The 26,716-nt window shown below is 38.2% G+C and overlaps 1 protein-coding gene and 1 non-coding gene across 4 annotated transcripts in view; both read left to right on the forward strand.

Annotated features, from left to right (window-relative positions):
- Nucleotides 1-26,716, forward strand: part of SEL1L2 (SEL1L2 adaptor subunit of SYVN1 ubiquitin ligase) — a 138,311-nt gene continuing 111,595 nt past the window's right edge. For all 3 annotated transcript variants that reach the window (XM_074004747.1, XM_065521850.1, XM_065521851.1), the window contains exon 1: nt 1-135. Coding sequence is in view for 2 of the 3 variants with exons in the window: in XM_065521850.1 (XP_065377922.1) it covers nt 78-135 (58 nt within the window). In the remaining variant the exon portion in view is untranslated. The remainder of the gene's footprint in view (nt 136-26,716) is intronic.
- LOC123567424 (U6 spliceosomal RNA) lies at nt 17,368-17,476 on the forward strand. Its single transcript, XR_006690332.2, has one exon. It is a non-coding gene; the product is annotated as a U6 spliceosomal RNA (small nuclear RNA).

Below are 26,716 nucleotides of genomic sequence, written 5' to 3' on the forward strand. Positions count from 1 at the left end.
CCCTGAGAAGAGGAGCTCTTGGGCCAACCACCTAGTTTCTGCCTGTGTTACAGTGAAGAGGAGTTGCTTAAGAGAAGATGAAGCCCTTGTCTCTGTTAATAGAGATATTGATAATTCTTGGGGTCACAATTAAAAGTAAGTTTTTTTGTCCTTACAGTTCTCTGTGAGGGTCTTTTCTCTTTGCTCAAACAGTGCCAAGGGCAGAAGCCAATCAAAAGATTAGAACTTTACTATATCCCTAAGTAACGCCATTTTTGTACAGGTATTTTAAAATGTGCAATGAGAAGAACAGATGATAATGATAGTCTCACTTGGGATAATACTTGGGAAGGGTGTGGGCGATGGGGAGAAAACAAATCTGTGAGAAAACCACTACAGTAATTGTTATAAAGTAGGGATATTTAGGGCAAGTTGTTAAGTGTTATTAAATTTAGAATATCATAAAGGTCTAGTTCCAAGACTTTAAAGGAAAAATATAGGACTCAAAGAGTTTGAAAGATTCATAAACATGTTCTTTTAAAATATTTACACAATAACAATTTCACTTCCAAAGTTTCAGTGTTTCCTGTATAGTTACTATCTGAAAATGGAAGTTATTTTCCAATCTTGTTTCTTTGGCCATTTTTTGAGTTACTTTTTACCCAATCCTCATATAATGTGCTCATGATAAATTCAACTTAATAAATATTCATTTGGTCCCTGATTGTCTAGTAGTTAGAATTCGGCACTCTCACTGCCACAGCCCAGGTTCAATTCCCTGTCAGAGAAAAGAAAAAAAAAAAAAAGGAAATATTTGGATTTTACCCAGAAATGTAAGATTGGTTTACCATCCATAAAGTAATCAATGTAACAATCACATCAATAAAAGACAAAGATCACATGATCATTCTAAATCTAGTAAAAGCATTTGACAAAATTCAACATGCTTTGTGATAAAAATGTGTGACAAACTAAGAATAGAAGGAAACTTTATCAACCTGATATAATATATCAAAAAACCCAAAGCTACTATATTTAATGGTGAAAGACTGAATGCTTTACCCCTAACATCAGGAATAAGACAAGGATGTCCACTTTTGCCATTTCTATTCAACATTGTACTGGAAGTTCTAGCCATGGCAATTACACAAGAAACAGAAGTAGAAGACATCAAGCTTGGAAAGAAAGAAGTGAAATTATCTGTATTCACTGATGACATGATCTTGTATATAGAAAATCCTATGGAATCAAGTACAAAACTATTAGAACGAATAAATGAGCTCCACAGCACTGCAGAATAAATACAAAAAATGGTTCCATTTCTATACAGTAGCAATGAGCAAACCAAAAATGAAATTAAGAAAGAAACTTTATAATAGTATCAAAAAATGAACTACTTAAGGATAAAGTTTACCAAAAAAATGCAAAACTCATCTTCTGATAACCACAAAAATTGTTTAAAGAAGTTAAAGACAACCTCACTAAATGAAAAGACTTCCCATGTTCATGGATTGGAAAACTTAATATTGGTAAGATGGCAATACTCTCCAAATTGATCTACATATTCAACACAGTCTTTATTTATTTGTTTTTTTTTTTTTTTTTTTTTTTTTTTTTTGAGATGGAGTTTCGCTCTTGTTGCCCAGGCTGGAGTGCAATGACGCAATCTCAGCTCACTGCAACCTCCGCTTCCTGGGTTCAAGCGATTCTCCTGCCTCAGCCTCCCAAGTAGCTGAGATTACAGTCGTCTGCCACCACACCTGGCTAATTTTTTGTATTTTTAGTAGAGACGGGGTTTTACCATGTTGGCCAGGCTGGTCTTGAACTCCTCACCTCAGGTTATTCACCGGCCTCAGCCAGCCAAAGTGCTGGGATTGCAGGCATGAGCCACCGCACCTGGGCTTCAACACAATTTTTATGAAAATCCCAGCTGACTTCTCAAAAATTGGCAAACTGGTCTTAAAATTCATATGGAAAAAAAATGTTCCTGAAAAAGAAGAATGAAGTTGGAGGACTCACACTTCCCAATTTCAAAACTTACTACAAAGCTGCAGTAATCAAGACAGTATGGTCCTGATGTGAAAATAGACATATAGATTACTGGAATAGAATTGAGAGTTTTACAAGTAAACTGTCACACTTATCATCAATTGATTTTTGTCAAAGATGCCATGAAAACTCAGTGTGGGAGGTGCTGGAGGAGATAATCTCTCCAACAAACGGTGCTGGGACAACTGGATAACCACATGAAAAAAATGAATTTGAAAAAATTAAATAAAACAATTTTTAAAAGCTAGGCACAATGGTTCCTATCTGTAATCTCAGCACTTTGGGAGGCCAAGGCAGAAGGATCACTTAAGGCCAGGACTTCGAGACCAGCCTGGTCAACATAGCAAGAACCTCATCTCTTTAAAATTAAATTAAAAGATAAATAAAAATTTCGTAAGAATGAATTTCTACCCCCACCTCATACCTCATATACACAAATTAATTCAAAATAGATCAAAGACCTATACATATAGCTAAGGATTTAAAACTCTTAGAAGAAAACATAGACATAAATCTTCCTAACTTTGGATAAGCAATGATTTCCTAGATATGCCACCAAAAGCACAAGCAGAAAAGGAAAAACCAAACTGATTATCAAAACTCTTCTGCTTTGGAGGATATCATCAAGAAACTCAAACGACAACCCATAGAATGAGAGAAAATTCTTGCAACTCATATATCTGATGAGAATTCAGTATTCAGAGTATACAAAGAACCTTACAACTCATCAACAAAATGACAACCCAATTTAAAAATGGGCAAAGAAATTGGATAGACAGTTTCCCAAAGAAGAACAAATGACCAAGCACATCAGAGATATTCTACATCATTGGTCATTAAGGAAATGAAAGCGAAAAGCCAGTGAGTTATCACATCACACCCAGTAGGATGGTTATAATGAAAAAACAGGAAATTATCGGCCGGGCACGGTGGCTCACACCTGTAATCCCAGCACTTTGGGAGGCTGAGGCAGGTGGATTACGAGGTCAAGAGATCAAGACCATCCTGGCCAACCAACATGGTGAGACCCTGTCTCTATTAAAAATACAAAAATTATCTGGGCATCATGGCAGACACCTGTAGTCCCAGCTACTCAGGAGGCTGAGGCAGGAGAATCGCTTGAACCCGAGAGGCAGAGGTTACAGTGAGCCGAGATTGCACCACTGCACTCCAGCCCAGGCGACAGAGCGAGACTCCGTCTCACAAAAAAAAAAAAAAAAAAAAAAAGGAAATTATCAAATTTTGGAAGGATATAGAGAAACAGGAGCCTTAACACATTGCTGGTGTGAATATAAAATGGTATAGTCACGGTGGAAAACAATGTGGCAGTTTCTTAAAAAGTGAAACATAGATTTACTAGGTTGGTGCAAAAGTAATTGAAGTTTTGGCATTAAAAGTAATGGAGAGGCCGGGTGTGGTGGCTCACGCCTGTAATCCCAGCACTTTGGGAGGCTGAGGCGGGAGGATCACAAGGTCAGGAGATGGAAACCATCCTGGCTAACACGGTGAAACCCCATCTCTACTACAAATACAAAAAATTAGCCAGGCGTGGTGGCCGGCGCCTGTAGTCCCAGCTATTCGGGCGACTGAGGCAGAAGAATGGCGTGAAACCGGGAGGCGGAGCTTGCAGTGAGCCGAGATGGTACCACTGCACTCCAGCCTGGGCAACAGACCGAGATTCCGCCTCAAAAAAAAATAATGGAGAAAACCATAATTACTTTTGCACCAACATATGCAATGTGACCTATTAATTCCACTACTAGGTATATAACCAAGAGAAATGAAAACATAGTGTTCACACAGAAATTTGTACACAAATATTTATAAAACCATTATTCATTGTAGCTTAAAGGTGTAAACAACCCAAATATTGACCAACAAATGAGTAAATAAACAAATTGTGGTATTTACATTGGAATATACATATGATGGAATATTACTCAGCCATAAAAAAGAATGAAGTACTGATACGTGTTACAATTTGGATGAACCTCAAAAACAGTTGTGCTACAGGAAAGAAGCGACACAAAAGGCTGCATATTGTATGATTCTTATTTTATGAAATATCTGAAATAGGCAAACTCAGAGAGATGGAAAGCAGATTACTGGGTTAGGGGATGGCAGAGGGGAGAAAGAGGAGTGACTACTTAATGCGTACAGAGTGTACCTCCAGGATGATGAAATTTTGAAACTGTAGAAAGGTGATGGCTGTATAACACTATGAATGCACTAAATGTCACTTAACTGCACACTTTAAAAGGGGTAATTGTATGTTACATGGATTTCACCTCAATTTTTAAAAAATGTTGCAATGCTTGGAAAACGGGCAATTCCTCAAAAGGTTAAACACAAAGTTACTATATGATCTAATAGTTCCATTCCTAGGCATATATCCAAGAGAATTGAAAACACATTTCCATACAAAAACTTACACATAAATGGTAGCATTATTCATAAATAGACAAAAAGTGGAACTAGCGCAAAAGTCCAACAACTGATGAACAGATCAACAAAATGTGGTATATCCATACAAAAGAATATTCAGCAAAAACCACAAACAAAGTATGATATGGATAACCTTGAATACATGCTAAGCAAAAGAAGGTAGACACAAATGGCCCCATATCATGTGACTTCCTAGGTATGAAACATCCGTAATAAGCAAATACACAGAGACTGAAAGTCCATTACTGGTTACCTAGGCCTGGGAGGTATGCGGGAATTGGGGTGGTGATGACTTAGGGGTACAGGATTTCTTTTGGGGTAATGAAAATTGTTCTCTGATTGTAGGATGTTTGCACAAATTTGTGAATATCCTAAAGGCCATTGAATTGTAGAGGGAAAAAGTAAATCTTTAATGAAGGTTATACACCAGGAGTATTGGGGATATAAGAATATCTAAGAACAGTCCATATCCTGAAGCAGCTTAGAGTCTCGAAGAGAAAAACCAAAATAACTAATGAATAAATTGTAAAGTGTTGTAGGTAATAAAACAGAAGCATTTACAGGGTACTGTAGGGCACAGAATGAAGGAGAGGTCAATTCTACTGGTGTGTGGAGTAGTCAGAAAGGCTTCACAAAGGAAATGGCATAGACCGAATCTTGAAAGATTAGTCAGTGTTCATCAAGCAGGCAAGGGAGAACAAGAACATTTCAGGCCAGAAAAAAGGACCAAAGACACAGAGGAATGAAAGAGCATGGTCTATAAATAAGTGTATCAGTTTGCTGTTGTGTAGTATATAAGAAGCAACTTATGAGGCTGGAGTGGTAGGTAGGGACTTTGTGTGACAGGCTGTGAAGTTTGGGCTTTATCCTGGGAGGAATGGGTAGTCATTTCAGGTTTATTCCTTGAAGAACATGAATAGAATTATGCCTTAGAAAAATGACTTTGAGAGTAAATAGTAGCTACTAGATGTGAGGGTTGGGGGAGAGGGGATATCCAACGGTTGGTTAAACAAATACAAAAGTATAGCTAAATAGGAGGAATAAGTTCAAGGGTTCTATAGCACTATTGTGTGACTATATTTAACAACAATTTATTGTATCAAATAGCTACAAGAGCAGATTTTGAATGTTCCGAACACAAAAATGTGATAAACATTTGAAGTTACAAACATGCTAATTACCCTGATTTGTTCATTATACATTGTATATATGTATCAAAATATCACACTGTGCTCCATAAATATGTACAATTATTACATACTAATTAAAAACTAAGAAAAGCAAAAAAAAAATTTAATAGCAAAAAAAGCAAATATTCAGTGCCCTTTAGCAAAAAAGAAAGAAAAAAGGGAAGAAGAGGAGAGAGGAGGAGAGGGAGGAAGAAAGAGAGAAAGAGAGAGAGAGAGAGAGAGACTTTGGCAGTAGAGGATTGGATGTCACTGTATAACTCTGGTGACAGTGTAACTAGTAGAACATTACTGAATTGTCCAAACAAGAAACAATGAAGACTTAAACTATAGCAACAGCAGTGGGAACTGAGAAGAGTTGATGGATATCAAGGCTAGAGAGATTATCACAGAAGTCCAAGGTGAGAGAGTGCTAGGAACATGGGAATTGCCAACAATGCCAAATGCCAGAGAGAATGGGGAAATTAGAGTCAGCAAGTGACCATGAAATTTAATAGCTTGAGAATTTTTGTTTCCAGGACAGTTTCAGCGGAGAAGCATGAACAGAAACCTGATGTCAAGGCTGGGTGTGGTGGCTCACACCTGAAATCCCAGTACTTTGGGAGGCTGAGGCAGGCAGATCACCTGAGGTCAGGAATTCGACACCAGCCTGGCCAACATGGTGAAACTGCGTGTCTACTAAATATACAAAAATTAGCCAGGCGTGGTGGCGGGCACCTGTAATCTCAGCTACTCAGGAGGTTGAGGCAGGAGAATCACATGAACCCAGGAGGTGAAGGTTGCAGTGAGCTTAGATCGCGCCACTGCACTCAAGCCTGGGTGACAGAGCAAGACTTCATCTCAAAAAAAAAAAAAAAAAAAGAAAGAAAGAAAAGAAAAGAAAGAAAGGAAGCTGATTTCAATTGGTAGAAGTGAACATGAAGAGAGAAAGTAGAGACATAATGATTATACAGAGTTCTTCCAGGATTGTGGCAGTGTTCAGGGTCAGACTCTAGCTATCGATAGATCATTCATTAATTGTGGGTGTATAGAGAACCAGCAAAGTAGTTAGTGGGAGAGAAAACAGTTGTTTTTTAAAAGCTAGTGCTGGCGGGGCGCAGTAGCTCATGCCTGTAATCCCAGCACTTTGGGAGGCCAAGGCGGGCAGATCACATGAGGTCAGGAGTTTGAGACCAGCCGTGACCAACATGGAGAAACCCCGTCTCTACTAAAAATACAAAATTAGCTGGGCGTGGTGGCGCATGCCTGTAATCCCAGCTACTCCAGAGGCTGAGGCAGGAGAATCGCTTGAACCCAGGAGGCAGAGTTTGCAGTGAGCCGAGATTGTGCCATTGCACTCCAGCCTGGGCAACAAGAGCGAAACTCTGTCTCAAAGAAAAACAAAAACAAAAACAAAAACAAAAAACAAAAAACAAAAGCTAGTGCTAAAAGAGCTAAGATTCATATGTAAAATTAGCCCTTGACCTCACTTATTTTCCCTCTCTTTGCCCCTCTACCCTATTTCTCAAGGCAAAACGGACAGGTCTATCCTTTTTCATTCAGATACACCTTGCAAGCTTGCATGTTGCCTTTTTATTCATTTTTTTCACTTGATACTCATTGTATTTTGATTTTACCTATATAAAATTATTGGGGAGGACATAACTATGCGATTGTCCCTGACTCTACATTCACCTAGGGAATTTCTTAAAAAGTTACTGAAATGATTTTTCCCTTTTGGTAAATCCTCAGGTTAAAATAGTTGAAAATGATGGAAGGAATGAACAGTCCATCTCAAAGTCTATGGCTTAGAAAGATGGAAAGAAAACTAATTATGTTAAACTAGTCATTTTTTTCTAATTTTTTTTTCTCTCTTCACTCTATCAACTTAGCTGCTGCTTTTTTTTTTTTTTTTTTTCCCTGAGATGGAGTCTTGCTCTCTCGCCCAGACTGGAGTGCAGTGGCGCGAACTCAGCTCACTGCAACCTCCGCCTCCCAGGTTCAAGCAATTCTCCTGCCTCAGCTTCCTGAGTATCTGGGACTACAGGGGCTTACCACCACACCCAGCTAATTTTTGTATTTTTAGTAGAGACGGGGTTTCACTCTGTTGGCCAGGATGGTCTCCATCTCTTGACCTCATGATCCACCTGCCTCAGCCTCCCGAAGTGCTGGGATTACAGGTGTGAGCCATCGTGCCCAGCCTGCTGCTGCTTTAAGGTAGTGTAAAATATATCACTGAGGCAGAGAAAAGGCACTGCCAAGAGCTCTGGCTATAGATCATCCAGAGTCCAAGGTTTCCTGCCTCCCATCTATTTCTTTTCTTTCTTGTTTATTTATTTAGATCTCGCTTAGAAACAATTTTTTCTTTTTTCTTTTTTGAAAATTTTTATTTACAATGATAGAACTTGCTACTACCTCAGAATATACCTTTTTCTTTTTTTTTTTTTTTTTGGCAGAGTCTCATTCTGTCTCCTAGGCTGGAGTGCAGTGGCATAATCACAACTCACTATAGGCTTGACTTCCCAGGCTCAAGCATTCCTCCCACCTCAGCCTTCCAACTAGCTGGGACCACAGGCATGCACCACCATGCCAGGCTAATTTCTGTATTTTTTGTAGAGATAGGATCTCGCTATGTTGCCCAGTCTGGTCTTGAACTTCTGAGCTCAAACGATCCTCCTGCATCAACCTCCCAAAATGCTGGGATTACAGGCATGAGCCACCATGGCTGGCCCCATCTATTTCTTTCTAGTAGTAACTCTTATCATACACTTCTGTGATTACAAAAGCAAAGCAAAACAACAAAAAGTTAATAGTAACTCTCACAGACACACTCCACCTACCCAGCAGCTCTCTATCCCAGTTGAAAGGGGCACGTAGCTCATCAGTCTCACAGTAACCAGAGGCCAGAAAGCAGTTGCCTCACAATCATGTCTAGGTCCCTGTCTGGTCCAGAAGGAGGCCACATAAAGACCAAGCCCTGGACATGTTGCAGAGGAAGCTGAGCCTAAGCAGTACAAGCAGGAAATATCCTACTGCTTCAGAAATGTTCTTGCTTCTACCAGTGCTATTTTGAATAACCTATGGAATTGAGGATTTCTAAATTACCTTTGCTTTCATTAAATTCTTTTATGTTGCACCTCTAACCAGGGAAAAGATACATTGCAAGTAACTGGAGCATCTCTCCTTGAAAAGAAGCAGGAGAGACCAGGTGTTATGATAGGATTGATGACTGCAAGAGAGAAGTTTGATAACTGTGTTATGTGAGGGATCAGTAAAAAAGCACATTTCTCTTTTGTGAGTTTCCTGAAAGTTATAAGGCTTTTTCACACCTTTGTATCTCAGATTCATCTGAATGGTTTCTGATTTTGTATTTTTTTCAGTGACAAATATTAATTGCATATTTATGGGGCACAATGTGATGTTTTGATATATGTATTTGTTGGGCAATGATTAAGTCACGCTAATTAACATATCCATCCCTTCATATAAGTACCATTTTTTGTGGTGAGAACATTTGAAATCTACTATTTTAGTAATTTTGAAATACAGAATACATTATTAACTATAGGCACCATGCTGTGCAACATCTAAAACTTATTTTCCTATTTAATTGAAACTGTACTCTTTGACCAACCTCTCCCCATTCCCCATACCTCCCTCCCCAGTCTCTGGTAACCATCATTCTATTCTCTATTTCTTTTTTTTTTTTTTTTTTTTTTTTTTTTTGAGATGGAGGTTTGCTCTTGTTGCCCAGGCTAGAGTGCAATGGCACCATCTCGGCTCACTGCAACCTCCGCCTCCCAAGTTCAAGTGATTCTCCTGTTTCAGCCTCCCGAGTAGCTGGGATTATAGGTGCACACCACCATGCCCAGCTAATTTTGTATTTTTAGTAGAGACGGGGTTTCACCATGTTGGCAAGGCTGCTGTCAAACTTCTGACCTCAGGTGATCTACCCGCCTTGGCCTCCCAAAGTGCTGGGATTACAAGTGTGAGCCTCCGGGCCCAGCCTCTACTCTCTATTTCTATGAGTTTCAACTCTTTAGATTCCACATATGAGTGAGATCAGAAAGTATTTGTCTCTCACTTCCTGGCTTACTTCATTTAGTATAATGTACTCCAGTTTTATCCATGTCGTTGCAAATAGCATGATTCCTTCTTTATAAGGCTGAATAATATTTCATTGTATATATATACAACATTTTCTTTATCCATTAATCCATTGATGGACACTTAGGCTGTTTCCATATCTTGACTATTGTAAATAATGCTGTAATGAACATGGGAGTGCAGACATCTTTTTGACATACTGATTTCAAGTCCTTTGGATATATACCTGGAAGGGGGATTGCTGGATCATATGCCAATTCTTTGTTTGTTTGTTTGTTTGTTTGTTTTTTGAAGAATGGCTATATTGTTTGACATAATGGCTGTACCAATTTATAGTCCCACTCACAGTGTATAAGATTTCCCTTTTCTCTAGCCAGGTGTGGTAGCTCACACCTGTAATCCCAGCACTCTGGGAGGCCAAGGCGGGCAAATCACCTGAGGTGAGGAGTTTAAGACTAGCCTGGCCAACATAGTGAAACCCTATCTCTACTAAAAATAAAAAAATTAGCCAGGCACATGCCTGTAATCCCAGCTACTTGGGAGCCTGAGGCAGGAGAATAGCTTGAATCCAGGAGGCAGAGGTTGCAGTGGGCTGAGATTGCGCCACTGCACTCCAGTCTGGGTGACAAAGCAAGACTCTGTCTCAAAAAAGATTTCCCTTTTCTCCACATCCTCACCAACACTTATCATCTTTCATCTTTTTTCTAACAAGTGTGAGGTGATATCTCGTTGTGATTTTAATTTGCATTTTCCTGATGATTAGTGATATTGAACATTTTCTCATATATCTGTTGGCTGTTTGTATATATCTGTTGGCCATTTTTATGTCTTCTTTCAAGACATGTCTATTCGGGGCTTTTGCCCACTTTTTAATCAAGTTGTTTGTTTTCTTCCTATTTAGTTGAGTTTCTTATCTATTTTAGATATTAGTCCCTTGTCAAATGTATGGTTTGCAAATATTTTCTCCCAATTCATGGGTTGTCTGTTCAATCTGTTAATTGTTTACTTTGCTGTACAGATTTTTAGTTTGCTGTAAATTCTATTTGTCTATTTTCACTTTTGTTGCTTGTGCTTTTTGGGGTTATATTTAAGAAATCACTACCCAGGCCAAAACTGTGAAGCTTTTCCTCTATATTTTCTTTTAGTTTTAGAGTTTCTGGTCTTATGTTTAAGTCTTTTTTATTTTTTTTGAAATGACAAAGTGACTGGGTTTTTTTGTAAGTAACTAGATTAAATTTTCTTCCATTGTGCCAATATGTGACCCAACACAGAGATTAGGTGCCAGTTTCAGGAAAATAAAGTTATATTTTTGTCAGCCATGAATGTATGTCTTCTGAATATTTTTTCTTTTGTTTTTAGTTGATACATAAACATGCATCAACTTCATCAATGATGCAGAGTGATATTTTGTACATATATAGAATGTGTAATGATCAAATCAGAGTTATTAGCATAGCACCTCAAACATTTATTATTTCTTTGTGTTGTAAAGGTTCAAAATCTTCTCTTCTAGCTTTTCTAAAATATGCAATAAGTCGTTAACCATATTTATCCTACAGTACCATAGAACACTAGAATTTACTTCTCCTATCTAGCTGTATTTTTGTATCAATTAACCAACTTCTCCCTATCCTCCTCTCTTCCCATCCTTCCTATTATCTAATAACCACAATTCTACTCTATCACTTATATGAGCTCAATTCTTTCCGCTTCCACATATGAGTGAGAAAATGCGGCGTTTGTCTTTCTGTGCTTGACATTTCACTTAACATTATGTCCTCTGGGCTCATCCATATTGCATAAATGACATGATTACATTCTTTTTTTCTTTTTTCTTTCTTTTTCTTTTCTTTTTTTTTTTTTTTTTGAGACAAGTCTCACACTGTTGCCCAGTCTGGAGTACAATTGCATGATCGCAGCTCACTGCAACCTCTGCCTTCTGGATTCAAGCGAGTCTCGTGCCTTAGCCTCACCAGTAGCTGGAATTACAGGCATGCACGATCATGCCTGGCTAATTTTTGTATTCTTAGTAGAGACGGGGTTTTGCTATGTTGGCCAGGCTGTTCTCAAATTCCTGACCTCAAGTGATCCACTCGCCTTGACCTCCCAAAGTGTTGGGATTACAGGCGTGAGCCACCGCACCTGGCAATTTCATTCTTTTTCATGGCTGAATAATATTTCATTGTGTATATTTTTATTTTTTTATATTGATATTTATTTTATGTTTTTATATTTTTATTCATTTATCTGTTGATGAATATTTAAGTTGACTCCATATCTTGGTTATTGTGAAAAGTGCTGCAATAGACATGGGGGCACAGGTGTCTCTTCAGTATACTGATTTCCTTTACTTTGGATAAATAGTAGCAGGATTGATGGATCATATGGTAATTCTATCTTTAGGTTTTTGAGAAACCTCTATACTGCTTTCCATAATGGCTGTGCCCATTTACTTTCCACCAACAGTGTTTAAATATATGGTTGTCAAATGTATGGTTTGCAAATATTTTCTCCCAATTCATGGGTTGTCTGTTCAATCTGTTAATTGTTTTCTTTGCTGTACAGATTTGTAGTTTGCTGTAAATTCTATTTGTCTATTTTCACTTTTGTTGCTTGTGCTTTTTTCTCCACATCCTTGCCAGCATTTGTTAATTTTTGTCTTTTCGATAACAGAGTCATTCTATGTGTTTAGGTTTTTAATACATTTTGAGTTGATTTTTGTATGCCTTGTGTGATAAGGGTCCAATTTCATTCTTCTGCAGTGGACATACATTTTTCCCAACACCATTTATTAAAGATAGTGTCCTTTCCTCATCATGTGTTTTGGCACCTTTGTTGAAAATCAATTGATCATAAATACAAAAGTTTATTTCTGAGATCTCTATCTTGTTCTGTTGGTCAATGTGTCTGTTTTTAGTCCATTATCATGCTGTTTTGATTACTATAGATTTGTAATATATTTTGAAGTCAAGTTGTGTGATGTCTCTAGCTTTGTTCTTTTTGCTTAAGATTGTTTTGGCTATTTGGGGTCTTTGGTAGTTCTACACAAAATTGATGGCTGTTTTTTTTCTATTTCTGTGAAAAATGACATTGGGATTTTGACAGAGATTATATTGAATCTGTAGATTGCTTTGAGTAATATGGACATTTTTACAATATTAATTTTTCCAATCCATGAATATATCTTTTTATTTATTTATGCCTCCTTGAATTTCTTTCATCAAAGTTTTATAATTTTTAGTATACAGATCTAAAAGCTTTCTGTATCAAACAATTACTACTACTCTTTGAATCTATTCAGTAGGGTAGCACTTATTGGAGACAGGACAGGCTTTGGCCTGGGGAGAGCTAGGTGAACAGACCCCCTTGCAGAACCCGTAAATGCTCATGCATCAGCTTTATCTCAGCTTTATTGAGGAACTCCCTGACATGTTCTTTTTGTCTGACAGGAATCACTCTTCCCAATTCCGACTCCACTTTTTTTTGCACATAAGGGTTCATAAGTCTCTCCCATTTTATGTATATCCCAAGAATTCTCTCTGCCAGTGATAGCCCTCTACCTGCTCCTAATGAATCCCAAGATCTATCCCCCCATCAATTGAAACTGCTTTTTCGAAGAATGCCAACAGCTCATTGATTACCAATCCAGTGGCCTCTTGCCGTTCTTTCTGCTAACCTCTGTGCACCATGTGACATTACTCACCATCTTCTTTTTCCCTCTTCCTCTGCAGAGCCATCTCAGGCTCTTTCATGGGCTTGTCTTTCTCAGTTCTCCTTTAAATGTTGTGCCCAAGGCTCGGTGCTTGGCTTTCTTGCTCTTCGTATTCTATGCATCTCATGCTGTCACCCAAGCCCCACACATTTGTTTACATGTCTATATGTCAGACCCTCCTTCTAATCTCTAGACCAGCATATCCAGCTACATGATGATCATGAAGTATGCATGCAGATTCCTTAAATCAACATTTATTATCAAAGTTACTTCCTCCTCTGTTTTTTCTCTTGTTAATGGCCTCAACTATCCTTCCCTGCTCACCTTGTTCTCAAGTACTCCAAATTGTGTGATTATACAGTTCTAATTCCCGTAAGTATCATTTAATTCAGTGTTTTAACGATAAGACTGAGGCCTACCATGGTGAAATTGCTTCCCCCGCGTCATCCTGCAAAGCTAAATCTAGAACCAGAATCTCCTAATCCTTTATATTTATTCATTCCCTTATTCTTTTACCAAATCTTGTCAATTCTACATTCTCAGGGGTTTTCCCACCTATGCATTTTCACTGTCTCAATTTAAAATCTCATTTTAGTATCTTTTAACTACACTAATACACTTCTAACTTGCTTTTCTCTTATCCACATACACTACTGCCAGAAATAATATTCCTTAACTCCAAATCTAATCATTGTGTTCTCCTGCTGAGACATCCACTTTATATAGAATAAAGTTCTAATATCTTGTCCAGTAGTCAAAATCCTATATAATTAGATCCTAGCTTCCTTTCTATTTTGTCTTAGCTACACACGTATTTTATTTCAACCAATTCAAACTATTATTAGCTACTCAGTATACCTAGCTAACTCTCCCACTTCCATGTCTTTCTCAAGCTGTTCTGCAGACGGTCTGTCGACAGGAAAGGACTGTCATCCAATCTTCTTCCCCATCATCGCCATAAATCTAAAGTATAGTATCTTGTTCATCTTTCAAGGTCTATCTCAAGTTCTACTTCCTCTTAAAAAAAAAAAAAACAGATCCAGCGCAGTGGCTCATGCCTGTAATCCTAGCACTTTGGGAGGCCGAGGCCGGTGGATCACGAGGTCAGAAGATTGAGACCAGCCTGGCCAACGTGGAGAAACCCCGTCTCTACTAAAAATACCAAAATTAGCTGGATGTGGTGGCGTGAACCTGTAATCCCAGCTATTCGGGAGGCTGAGGCAGGAGAATTGCTTGAACCTGGGAGGTGAAGGTTGCAGTGAGCAGAGATCATGCCACCATACTCCAGCCTGGCAACAGAGCGAGACTGTCAAAAAAAAAAAAAAAAAAAAAAAAAAAAAAACCCTTGGTGGCTCATGCCTGTAGTCCCAGCACTTTGGGACTTTGGGAGGGTGAAGCAAGAAGCAAGAGGATCTCGAGCTCAGGAGCTCAAGACTAGCCTGGGCAATATAGTAAGACCCTGTCTCTATAAACAAAAAACAAAACAAAACTTTCCCAACCCCTTCCAAATAGCACATTGTGCCTTTATTGTCCTCTGCATCAGAGTCTCATAATTGAGTTAGTTTTTAACTCCCTTAGCAGATTGCTAACTACATGATTACAGAGATGGTGTTGTACTTGCCTTTTAGATCTCCTTTAGCTCACTGTAGAACTTGACATTTAGTAGATGCTCAGAAACACTTGTAAAATTAAATAGTAATTAACATACATGTAATGCTATACTTTGTAAAATACATTCCCAAAACTTGTGGAGTAGGTCATTCAAATGTTTTCATTATTCTGAATTTGTAGATATTTAAAATTCTGAAGAACAGAGTTTAGTAAGACCTGAATTCTCTGGTGGGAATCAAAGGTTTTTACTCTGTATTACCTTTGTTATTCTAAGTCTGAATTCTCCAAAGGACTGTGCTGCGTATTTTCCTCACAATCATATTTACTTGCCTCAGGCTGTTTGTGCATACTATTAAACAGCCAGATGAAAAATTAAAAATTCAATCAATCATCCAAATATTTTTAAATGTAATATACATATGTTTGCTTTCATATAGAACAAACAGCCAGGTGATTGATCAAGCTATTTGCTTTTCAACCAGTTGTTTTCACAGTATGATTATTACATAAACTCTAACAGTGATATTTTATCAGTTTTTTGTAGATTTTCTAATTTTACTGGATTCTTCAATTTATTTACTATAGTCATCTAGTCCTATTTATATAATTTATCAGCCAATAAAATATAGTAAAAAAAAAAAAAAACTGGTTGTTATGACTTCTTTAAGCCTGTTCCCTCAGACTCAGAACCAAGATTATAATGCCAGGATTGAAGAGAATATTCTAAGATTGGATAAAGTGATTTACACCTTGCAGCTTCCATGATTGAGAGATTTAGGGAGAAAAAAACAAAAACACATTAACTCTGGAAACAAGCAGGAGTGTCTTTGAAATCATCAGGAATTCCCAAGAGACAAAATAATAGGTGGAATTGAATTGAAAGAGAAAACTTTTGCCCAAAATGTGCAAAAGAGAATACTGCTAGGAAAGACGTAAGAGTAGCTTCAGGGAAAAAAAGGAAGGAGCCCTGGCGCGGTGGCTCACGCCGGTAAGCACTTCAGGAGTTTGAGGCGGGTGGATCACCTGAGGTCGGGAGCCTGGCCAACATGGTGAGACCCCGTCTGTATTAAAAATACAAAAATTAGCCAGGCAGGGTGGTGGGTACCTGGAATATCAGCTACTTGGGAGGCTGAGGCATGAGAATCTCTTGAACCCGGGAGGTGGAGGTTGTAGTAAGCCAAGATCGCGCCACTGCACTCTAGCCTGGGGGACAGAGTAAGATTCTGTCTCAAAAAAAAAAAAAAAAAAAAAAAAAAATGCAGTAGGAGCAGCCTAGCAATTCTGACCCCCACTCCCCTCTCAATCGCCACTACCACCATATACAGAGGAAAGGGCAAGACTTATGAAAGGCTAGGTTACTAGGTTGTTGGACCAACCCTCCTACTGAAATAAAATGATACATGTAAAATACAAACTTCTTAAATGCATCAGAGAGTTTAGAAGACAGTGAAGTACCAGATAAAAAATCTAGGGAAAATCTAGAACCTAGAGAAGTAAGCACAAATGCCCCTGAGCAGAGCCAAGATTTGCTCCCTCCTGGCCCCAGCCGTGCACCTGAACATCAAAGCAGCTTTTGCCCCTGTGCTAGGCAAGTGTAGACACTGGTTTTAATGGCCACACAAAGAGGATAGAATCCAATTCTCTAGACCTGTCCAAGGTGAGAAGTCTAGTAAGAGACCTTTTCAACATTAACCTGGGACCAGAAAATGCTATACTCTTAAAATAAGGGCACACTACCCCTTCCCAAGTTCAGGGATCAATAGGACTTAACTTTTAGCAGAGCAAAGAGAAAGGGAAAAAGAAAAATATATCTCTCTGAGAAGTTGTGTGGTCATGTGCCAGCCCTCACAGCTTGGGTTTACATTGCTTAGGGGTTCCCAGGCACCCCAACCCTAGAACTAGCTCTAAGGTTAGATCTAGGCACCTAGGTTAAACGTCAGGAAACTGGCAAAAGTAAATTCACGTTTTCTCCATGGAAAGACAACTTCATCATAGGCCTCAAAGAATCCACCCTGATAAAGTTTGCAGTACATAGTCAAAAATAAGTGCAAAAGGAGACAAATCACTGTTAGGTGGGAGCATTTGTGGTCGGCATTTGTGCCAGAGATATAGACTGCGGCTGCAAATGGCTAGTGATATTCATGGAGTCTCTATTCCTATTCCTAGAAGACTAGCTCCTGTTACACTCTGATAGCACACCCTGCAATACCCACAAAGTCACTGGTAGAAAGCTGAGGTAATTCGTTATAGCATTCACAGACAGATTAACGGGGAAAATCCAAGCCTAACACGAGGACAGTAGGACTCAGCAGTGCTTACACATTCTACAATTTGAACAATTCGGAGAATATTGGCATGGCCCTTGCACAAGGGTGACCCCCAAATTTGTGAAGCATTCCATATTTTTTAAAAAGCAAACATTTGAAGACTTTAAAACATAAAATACCGTAATATATATTTAGAGAGGTTACTTAATCCATGAAACAAGAACAGGCTTTAATGAAAGAAAAAAGATATTTTAGAAATGAAATATCTGATAGCAAAAGTAAAAACCTTAAGGCTGAATGGCAAAATTGTCATAGCTGAAGAGCAACCTGGATGCTCAAGATCAAACTGAGAAATTCCCTCAGATCATAATACAAACAGATAGGGAGATGATACATATGAAACAAAGGTTAAGGCACTTGGAGGATACACACAAACATTACAATATCCAGACAATAGGATTTCCAGAAAGAGAAAATAGAACTCAGAGGAAAAATAAATCAAATAAAATTCCCTAGATATGAAAAAAGACTCAAGTTTTTACATTAAGGCCCACTTTGTGCCAAGCAAGAAGACAGGGAAAAGACCCGCTCATAGAAAATAGTGGTAAAATCTTAGTACTTTATGGATAATAAGAAAATCCTAAAAGCTTCTAAAAAGAAGCTTTTAGAACATGTTATTTACAAACAAAAAGCACCCTCTTGACTTCAGATTCTTTAGCCACACTGAGCCACAAGACACTAGAGAAAAATTTTCTAAAATACTGAGGCGAAAATGATTTTGAACTTAGAATTCTATAATCTGACAATCAGACAAGTGTAATGACATTTTCAAACATGAGGCATTTTCAGACATGAATGGATTCAGAATATTTATCACCCACAAAACCCTAGCTGAAATAATAGCTAGAAATGAAGTGAAAAATGAATCCAAGAGAAGACTGGAAGTGGTAAGCCAAGTAACCTTTAAGACTTATGATAAATCTAAATAAAGTTTCATTTTATTTTTTAGAAATACAATAATCACAAAGATTTATTTTTTAAAATCCTTTTCACAGTAGCAACAGATGTTATAAAATAGCTAGGAATAACTTTAATGAAGGTGTAATAAAATACCCAGGGAATGAAAATTAAAATGTATCTGGAGAACATTAAACAAAGAAACCTGAATAAATTAAAGCTGTATGTCTAAATGATTCTGTGTTGTAAATATGCCAAGTTTTTGTAAATTAACATTTCCAGTCAATTGTAAAGTAACAATTCCAGTCAAAATATCAACATATTTCTAAATGAATCTGACAAGCCTATTCTAAAATTCATCTAGAAAAGAAATTATGCTGGAATTCCCAAGATAAGTTGCACAAAGAGGAACATAGAGGGGGTGTGTGTGTGTGTCCCCATACACACAGAGAAGTTCCTGCTCAACCAGATAGTAAAATATACAATTATAAATATACAATAATTAGATATATAGTAATTAGGGTATTGCCAGAAGAATAGAGGAGTAGATCAGGAAAACAGAACAGAGAGTTAAAAACGGACCAGTGCATGAATAAGAATTTAGTACTTGAAAGGAGATTTTTAAATGTAATAGGAAAGAGATGAATTATAATGATTGCTAGTGACAAATTGTCCATTCATTTAGGACATAACGGTAGATACCACTTCATACGAATCACAAAAATGATCCAGATGGATTAAAAATGTAAATTGTAGCCAGGCACAGTGCTTCATGCCTGTAATCCCAACACTTTGGGAGGCTGAGGTGGGTGGATCACCTGCGCTCAGGAGTTCGAGACCAGCCTAGGCAACATGGTGAAACCTCATCTCTACTAAAAATATATATAAAAAAAAAGAAAAGAAAAAATTAGCGAGCTGCGATGGCATATGCCTGTGGTCCCAGCTACTCAGGAGGCTGAGGTGGGAGGATTGCTTGAGCCTGGGAGGTGAATGTTGCAGCAAGCTGAGATTGTGCCACTGCACTTCAGCCTGGATGACAGCATGAGACCCCGTCTCAAAAAAACAAAACAAAACAAAAGTACGTTGTAAAAGCAAAACTATAAAAATAGTTTAAGGAAATACATGAAAATATAGATTCAAATGCTTGGTAAGAAAACCTTCTTGAACAAAACACAAACAAAAGGTTATAAGTGAGGAAAGAATGTATAATTTTCTCTGCTTCAAGATTTAAGACGTCTATGGTGAAAAGGATACAATAAACAGTTAAAAGGTTGAAAACAGACTGAAGAATATATTTACAACATACACACTGAATCAAATAACATCCAGAATATATAGGGAATTCCTAAAGATTTTTTTTTAAAAAGAGCCTGATAGAAAAATGGGAAAATGACCTAACAGTCAGTTCCTTAGGGAGGAAATATAAATACTCCCAAATGTGAAAAGATGGTTAACTGTGCCAGTAATCATGCAAATGAAAATTAACAATGAGACACCAGTGTTATCACAATACATTGACAAAAATTGAAAAGTGCCAGTTATGGCGAGAAAAAGTTAATATTCCTATATAGTAACATATATAGTATATATAGGAATATGTAGGAATATTAATTTCTATTAATTAATATGTGTAGCAGTACTTTTTTTTTTTTTTTGAGATGGCGTTTCACTCTTGTTGCCCAGGCTAGAGTGCAATGGCACGATCTTGGCTCACTGCAACCTCTGCCCCTCTGGGGTTCAAGTAATTCTCTTGTCTCAACCTCCCAAGTAGCTGGGATTACAGGCACCTGCCACCACGCTTGGCTAATTTTGTATTTTTAGTAGAGACAATGTTTCGCCATGTTGGCCAGGCTGGTCTCCAGCTCCTGACCTCAGGTGATCTGCCTACCTCAGCCTCCCAAAGTACTAGGATTAGAGGTGGATTAGAGGTGTGAGCCACCGCACCCGGCCTTGGCAGTATTATGTATAACATACATACACTATGTGTGGAAGTAAAGTAGTAGCTTTTTGGAATGCCAATTTGGCATTATCTATTAATATTTAAAATGAGCACACTACCTCTCAAATGAGCAAATTTACTTCTTGTCCACCCTAGCAAACCCTCATACCTGTTTTATAGGAAATATGTTCAAGGTTATCCCTTACAGTATTGCTTATTATAGCAAAATAATTAAAAACATCATAAATGTCTATCCATATTTAATAATTAAATGGAAACCACTGTTGTAGAGACAACTCTCTTCCAACCTTGAGATTCTGGATTTTATTTCACGGTATGTCAGAAGACAATTCCAAACTTGAGATTCTTCGACTCTAAGTTTTGAATTGTAACTTAAAAGGCAGTTTGGTCAAATTTTAGATCCAGCAGCAGAATTACATGCTGTGTTATAATAAAAGCATTTAATCAAACAACATTTTTAATTAAGAAACTGTGCAGGGTGCTAGGGGCAAACTTGAAAAAAAAAAAAAAAAAAGAGGATGGAGCACTTTCTTCAGAGATCTTACAATCCATAGAATAAAATTCAATATATGATTGGGTGCTAACATAAGTTACAAGGGAGTACCACTTCCTGAAGATGTACCAAGAACGGATGGGTCATTGAAGGCAGTAGTATCCAGTGAGACCTAGAGGTAGGAAAGCAAATTTATTTCGTCATTTAACAGATATGTATTAAGTATCTGTTATAGGACAGGAACTATAGTAGGCATCGGCTCTAATGTTGAAACAGGAAAGACATGTCCTGGAAGGATGAATAACAATTGGATATTTGGAAAAGAACAGGAAAGCATTCCAAATTAGAAGTACACAAATAAGTAAAATACATGGGTGTGAGAATGAGTAGAATGTACATACGGGGTAGGAGGATACTACCACTTCAATAAGAGCAGGATGTAGTGTGAAATAAATTGGTTAAGAAAAATAAGATTGGATTATTGAAAGGCTTAAATTGTCAGACAGAAGAAATTAAAAGAAACTTTACTGAGTGCTAGCAAATGTCAAGCACTTTCACATCCATGATCTCATTTAGTTCTGAGAATAACTCTTCCCACTCCCCACTCACAACTGTGCAATTCAAAGAAAAACAAACACAACAATGTTTTGCCTGTTCATGGGGATGTTGGCATGGAATGAGTAAAGCATGATGGAAGATTTGGAGCTTGAGAAAATGATGATCCCCTTGACAGGGACAGAAAATTGGAGAGAGGATGGTGACTTGGGAGGGGGCACATGAGAAATAATGATTTAGTTTGTGGGGACATTAGGACTTAGAAATGACAGGAATATATTCAGGCCACCTTGCTGCCTATTTAATCACATTGCAGCCACTTCAACTACTGACAACAAAACAAGTAGTTTGAGTGTTTCCACTCTTCATCACAACCCTACGTGGAAACCTATCTATTGTAAAATTTCAGCCTTTCAACCAAAGTCACTCTGTGTCTCTAAGCTTAAAAGCTTTAGTGCCCTATTTCTAGAGGACATAATCACATCTTACACTCACCATTAACAAAGCCTTCATACTTTGTATGAATAGAATTAACTAAGTTAATGTATTCATTATACATTTTAGTTCATAAATTTTAGCATGCAAGAAATACAATTTTTTCAACATTGGAATGTAATTTCTGTTTAATGTCAAGCTAATACGTTTGATGTCAAGCTATTGTAGTGTTAATTTCTCTTTACTACCTCTCTAGCTATCTCCCTACTCCTATTCCAAGGAATGTTTTCTCATTTTGGGAAGAGAGCACAGAAAGCCTTGCAGTTACTTTGATGTTATATCCCAGTTATTCTACATTTATTCTATTGTCCAGATTGTAAGTCCTTTCTTTTCCTCCAACAACCAAGAAAATTTCTTTCTTTCTATCACATCATTTTTTTTCTGAAGCAATGAGCAACTCACTGACTAAATTGGGAAAAGGCCACAGGTACAAAAAAGTACCAAGAAAAACCATCAGTTAATATTGTCATCAGTTAATATGTTCCACCACATATTCTCACTTATAATTTGTATTTCTCCAACATTATTTCTCACCTAATCAAGAATTAATCATAAAATAACATTTATTAGACACTTGCTATGTGGTAGGCACCGTGCCAGGCACACTGCATAAATTACTCAACTATCCTTCAAGGTTGCTCTTAAGCTCTTTACTTGTATCTACAGGAGGTAATTAGGCTTCTGGAAGGAATACTCTCAGCAAAGCTCAGTTATTTGGCCTTCTCTACTCAGTTAAACTTCATAAAAATTAAAATAAGTAACAGAACTATTCCAGAAAAGAATAAATAAAAGCCTAGTCCCCAGTAACTTTAGTTTTTATGGAAATTTTGCTATCTTTGCACTTGAAGAAGGAAGTGATGAGGAAGAGAGAATAAAAGACCACAAAATATCTTTTCAAGACAGACACTAAATTATAGACTGTTTCAGAGCATCTGCTATATCTTAATATATGTAACTAAGCCATTAGCCTATTACCAAATGTATAACAGTACATCAAAATGTATCTGTATTTAGAGACCTTGAAATATCCAGGTCTGATCTAATTATGCAGAAATAATGATCGTAAATCACTTATGTTAAGAGAGGAATGGAATAGCTCCTTTCTACGCGTGCAATTCTTGCTGTATGGATGCTACAATTATTGTATGACTGAGATGGCTCTCTAGGGAACCAAGGTGTTGTTCTCAGAGCATAGAGGTTGGGGGCAATAATGCCCATCACCCTCATCCTGTCAGGGCTCTGGGGAAGAGAAAAGCTGTGTCCTTCAGAATGGGAAGAGCTTAAGTGAGCGGCAGTTAGAATTTGTATTCTTGCCCTTAATGCCAGACAGAGCCAGGTGTGAAGGAAAGTTGCTCCCATATGGTTGAAAGTAAGATGGCACTCCCACCAGCGAGTAGGGAAAGGTTCCTGTGAAATTCTCCCAGGAAAAGGAATGAGCTGGGACCAGGCAGAAGGCAGTTGAGATATTATAACCAGAGATGTGTCAGTGTATATTGAACTGTGTCTATGCCTTTTATATATTTTTTCTTCTTTCTTGAATTACTAAATCTGTTTTGAAAATGCCAGTCAGTTTTACACGTGGTAAGCGTAACCAAAAAAAGAGGTTTCTAGGAAAAGGGGGTAGGAGCACTGATCAGAGTGAGAAAAAGCCAGAGAGAAAGTAAAGTTCAGCAGGAGCTGCTTCTTCCAGGGCTTACAAAGCGTAGCTTCTTCACTTTATTTCAATAAGGGAAGTGCTTTTCACACAGATGCTAATGCTACTTCCTTTAAAAAGATAGGTTTCGGCTGGGCACGGTGGCTCACTCCTGTTATCCCAGCACTTTGGGAGGCTGAGATGGGGGGATCCCAAGGTCAGGAATTCAAGACCAGCCTGGTCAATATGGTGAAACCCCATCTCTACTAAAAATACAAAAATTAGCTGGGTGTGGTAGCATGTGCCTATAGTTCCAGCTACTTGGGAGGCTGAGGTAGAAGAATTGCTTGAACCCGAGAGGCAGAGAGTGAGCTGAGATTGTGCCACTGCACTCCAGCCTGGGTGACAGAGCGAGACTCCATCTCAAAAAAAAAAAAAAGGTATCTGCTAACAGAGAAAGAGAGGGGAACTTACATTTGTTATTAAGGTGCCATGTATTTAATAAAACACCAAACACTTTAAACTTTGATTCTATTCTGTCTTCACACATACTCCGAAAGGTAGGAACAGCATTTCTATTTTATACAAAACTGAGGCTCATGGAGGTTAAATAATTTAATACTTTATCCAACTTCTTCACATGGTTAAATAAGAAAACATGAAATAACTATTTCTAAACATCATTTGGTGGCGGAGCACAGTGGCTTACACCTGTAATCCCAGCACTTTGGGAGGCCAAGGTGGACGGAGCGCCTGAGGTCAGGAGTTTGTAACCAGCCTGGCCAACAACACTGTGTTGGCCAACACAGACGAGGCCAAACCTCGTCTCCACTAAAAATACAAAAATTAGCTGGGTGTGGTAACGGGTGCCTGTAATCCCTGCTACTCGAGAGCCACTGTGCCTGAGCCACTATGCCTGGCCGATATTTTATTCTTCTAATCCTTTTCCCAATGCTAGGAATATATTCTATATGATTTATTTTGTCATTAGTTATTGGTCTGCCTTAGCTTCAGAGAATTGAGATTTTTGAACCAAGAAGTCCTAATAGGCTGAAAACACAGAATCATTTCAGTTGTCAATTGCTGCATTAACAACCCAAAACTTAGTGAGTTCAAGCAACAATGATTTATTAATCCTCATAATCTCATAATTCTGTGGGTTGACTGGGTGGTTTTTCACAGATCTCATCTGGACTCACTCTCATGCAGTTTCATGCAGCTGGTGGTCAGCAGAGACAGCTGGGATGGCTGGGCCTCTCTGTCCACATGGTCTGTTATTCCTTGCTTCTTCAGGACATGGTGGTCTCACGGCATTGCTCCAGGAGGATAAAAGAGGCTACAAGGCCTAAGGACTAGCCTTGGAAGTTGAAGTGTCATCTGCCATATTTCAGTTGGTCAAAGCAAGTCAAAAGCATAGCCCAGACTTAAGGAGTGGGAAAAAATAATCTCCACCTCTTGATGGGAGGACTGGGCAAAGTCACATTGCAAAGCGATGGGAACACAAGGAGTTGTGATTCCCTGGGGGCCATTGTTGTAACAATCTGCAATAGTCCACCACCCTTAGGCCTCAATGATTCATGTCTCTTTCATGAATCTCATCCTCCCAAAATTACCCGTCTCATCTTATCATATCATCAAGCTCAGAATCCATGATCTCATGGTCTGTATGAAGTCAAGATGTCGATGAAGTTCCTTAGGTATAGTTCTTTAATTAAGGCACCTGTAAACTAAACAGACAAGTTATTCCCCTATGCCTTCACACACCCAATGTACACTGGAGAGACAGAAAAACCACATTAGACACTGCTGTCCTGAAAGGGTGAAGGAGAGACATACGAGTCACTGGTCCATGGCAATTTGGAAATCTAGCCAGGTGCATGTTGAAAGGTTCCTCTACTCCAGGGACAGGCAATGTTTATTAATTAGGACCCAGTTCTACCCTCTGGAAGTGGTTTCCTAATGTATTGATCTATTTGGCTCTTGGCAATACCCTCTGGGCTTGGCTCTGCCTTCTGAGTCATCCTTCTTTTACATAAGAAATGGCCCATGTTTGTGGCTGAGTAGCTGTCTCATGCTGCCTCCTATTCCTGGAAAGATGAAGGCCCAGAGGCCTTTTCTCATTTTGAACTGTCTCAATTTCTTTTAACCCAAGCTAGTGGCTTTTGTTCAACACAACACTTTTTAAAACCTTGTAAGTCTTCGATGAATCTGATGGGCTTCCCCTCCATGCCCCAAAAACCACATGGACAATTCTTTTGGAGGCAGGAGGCTGTAGTGCTAGCTTCTTCCCTACCACTTCAAAATTCTTCTACCTCAGTAGAAGGGGAGGAGTAAATCAAAGCTGTAGTGTGCATAGGATGGTGTGTTTCATGTTATGTAAATTGATGTGTCCCATAAAATGTTGTGCACAAATCAGATTTTTGTTTTTTAAAAAATGGAGTTTATGTCATTATAGAAACTTGCCACTTAAAATCAACCTATTGTGAATCCTTTGGTAAGGTTTGGAGTGGCGATAGTATAGAAAGAAGAGCTCTGGAGTCAGAACTGCATATGAATACCACTCTGCCTTGTGACCTGGGACAAGTGACTTATTCTCACTTGGTGAGAACACAGATATTCTGTGCTTGCTATTTTGATGAGTTGTTATGGAGATTGAAGATAAAGTATCTAAAGAATCTAGGATATAATAAATTACAGTTAGAGCTATAATTCTAGAGCTGAATGAAACTTTAGTCCCCTTCCAAGGCTAACTCCACATCAGACAGTTTTGATGGTATATGCTATTATATATATTCATTTATTCATGATGATCATGAACTACTGATCTATTATGTGCATTATGAAACATATCCCTAAAATAGAGATAATGAAGGAGATTTTTTAAAACCTCAGGCAAGTAGATCTAATATTTTCTTCCTGCACCCGGTAGATTGTGGTTTTTTACAGGCAGTGCTTGAATTTGTGGGAATTTCAGCATCCTGTAGGGGAAGTGATAAAACAGTGGTGGAGATCTCCAGCAATCACCAATGTTTCTCAAGTGGTACAAGACAAGCTACTCTAAAGTAGGACGCATTATTTGTAACAGAATGTTTTCCCTAGTAGCCAATGGAAACTTCTTTTTCTTTAGGTAAAAAATCTGAAAGCCTGAAATTTATAAAATAAACACCCTTGTAATAAGTTTCAAAACTGTTTTGGCTTGCACATCTTCTGCTGGAAATAATGAACAATTGCTGTTATCTTCATGTTATGTTTTAAGCTACTGAATAGTTAATTCCTTCAGTTATATG

This window comes from Macaca fascicularis, chromosome 10 (genome assembly GCF_037993035.2).
Source record: "Macaca fascicularis isolate 582-1 chromosome 10, T2T-MFA8v1.1".
In the NCBI taxonomy this organism is placed as follows: Eukaryota; Metazoa; Chordata; class Mammalia; order Primates; family Cercopithecidae; genus Macaca; species Macaca fascicularis.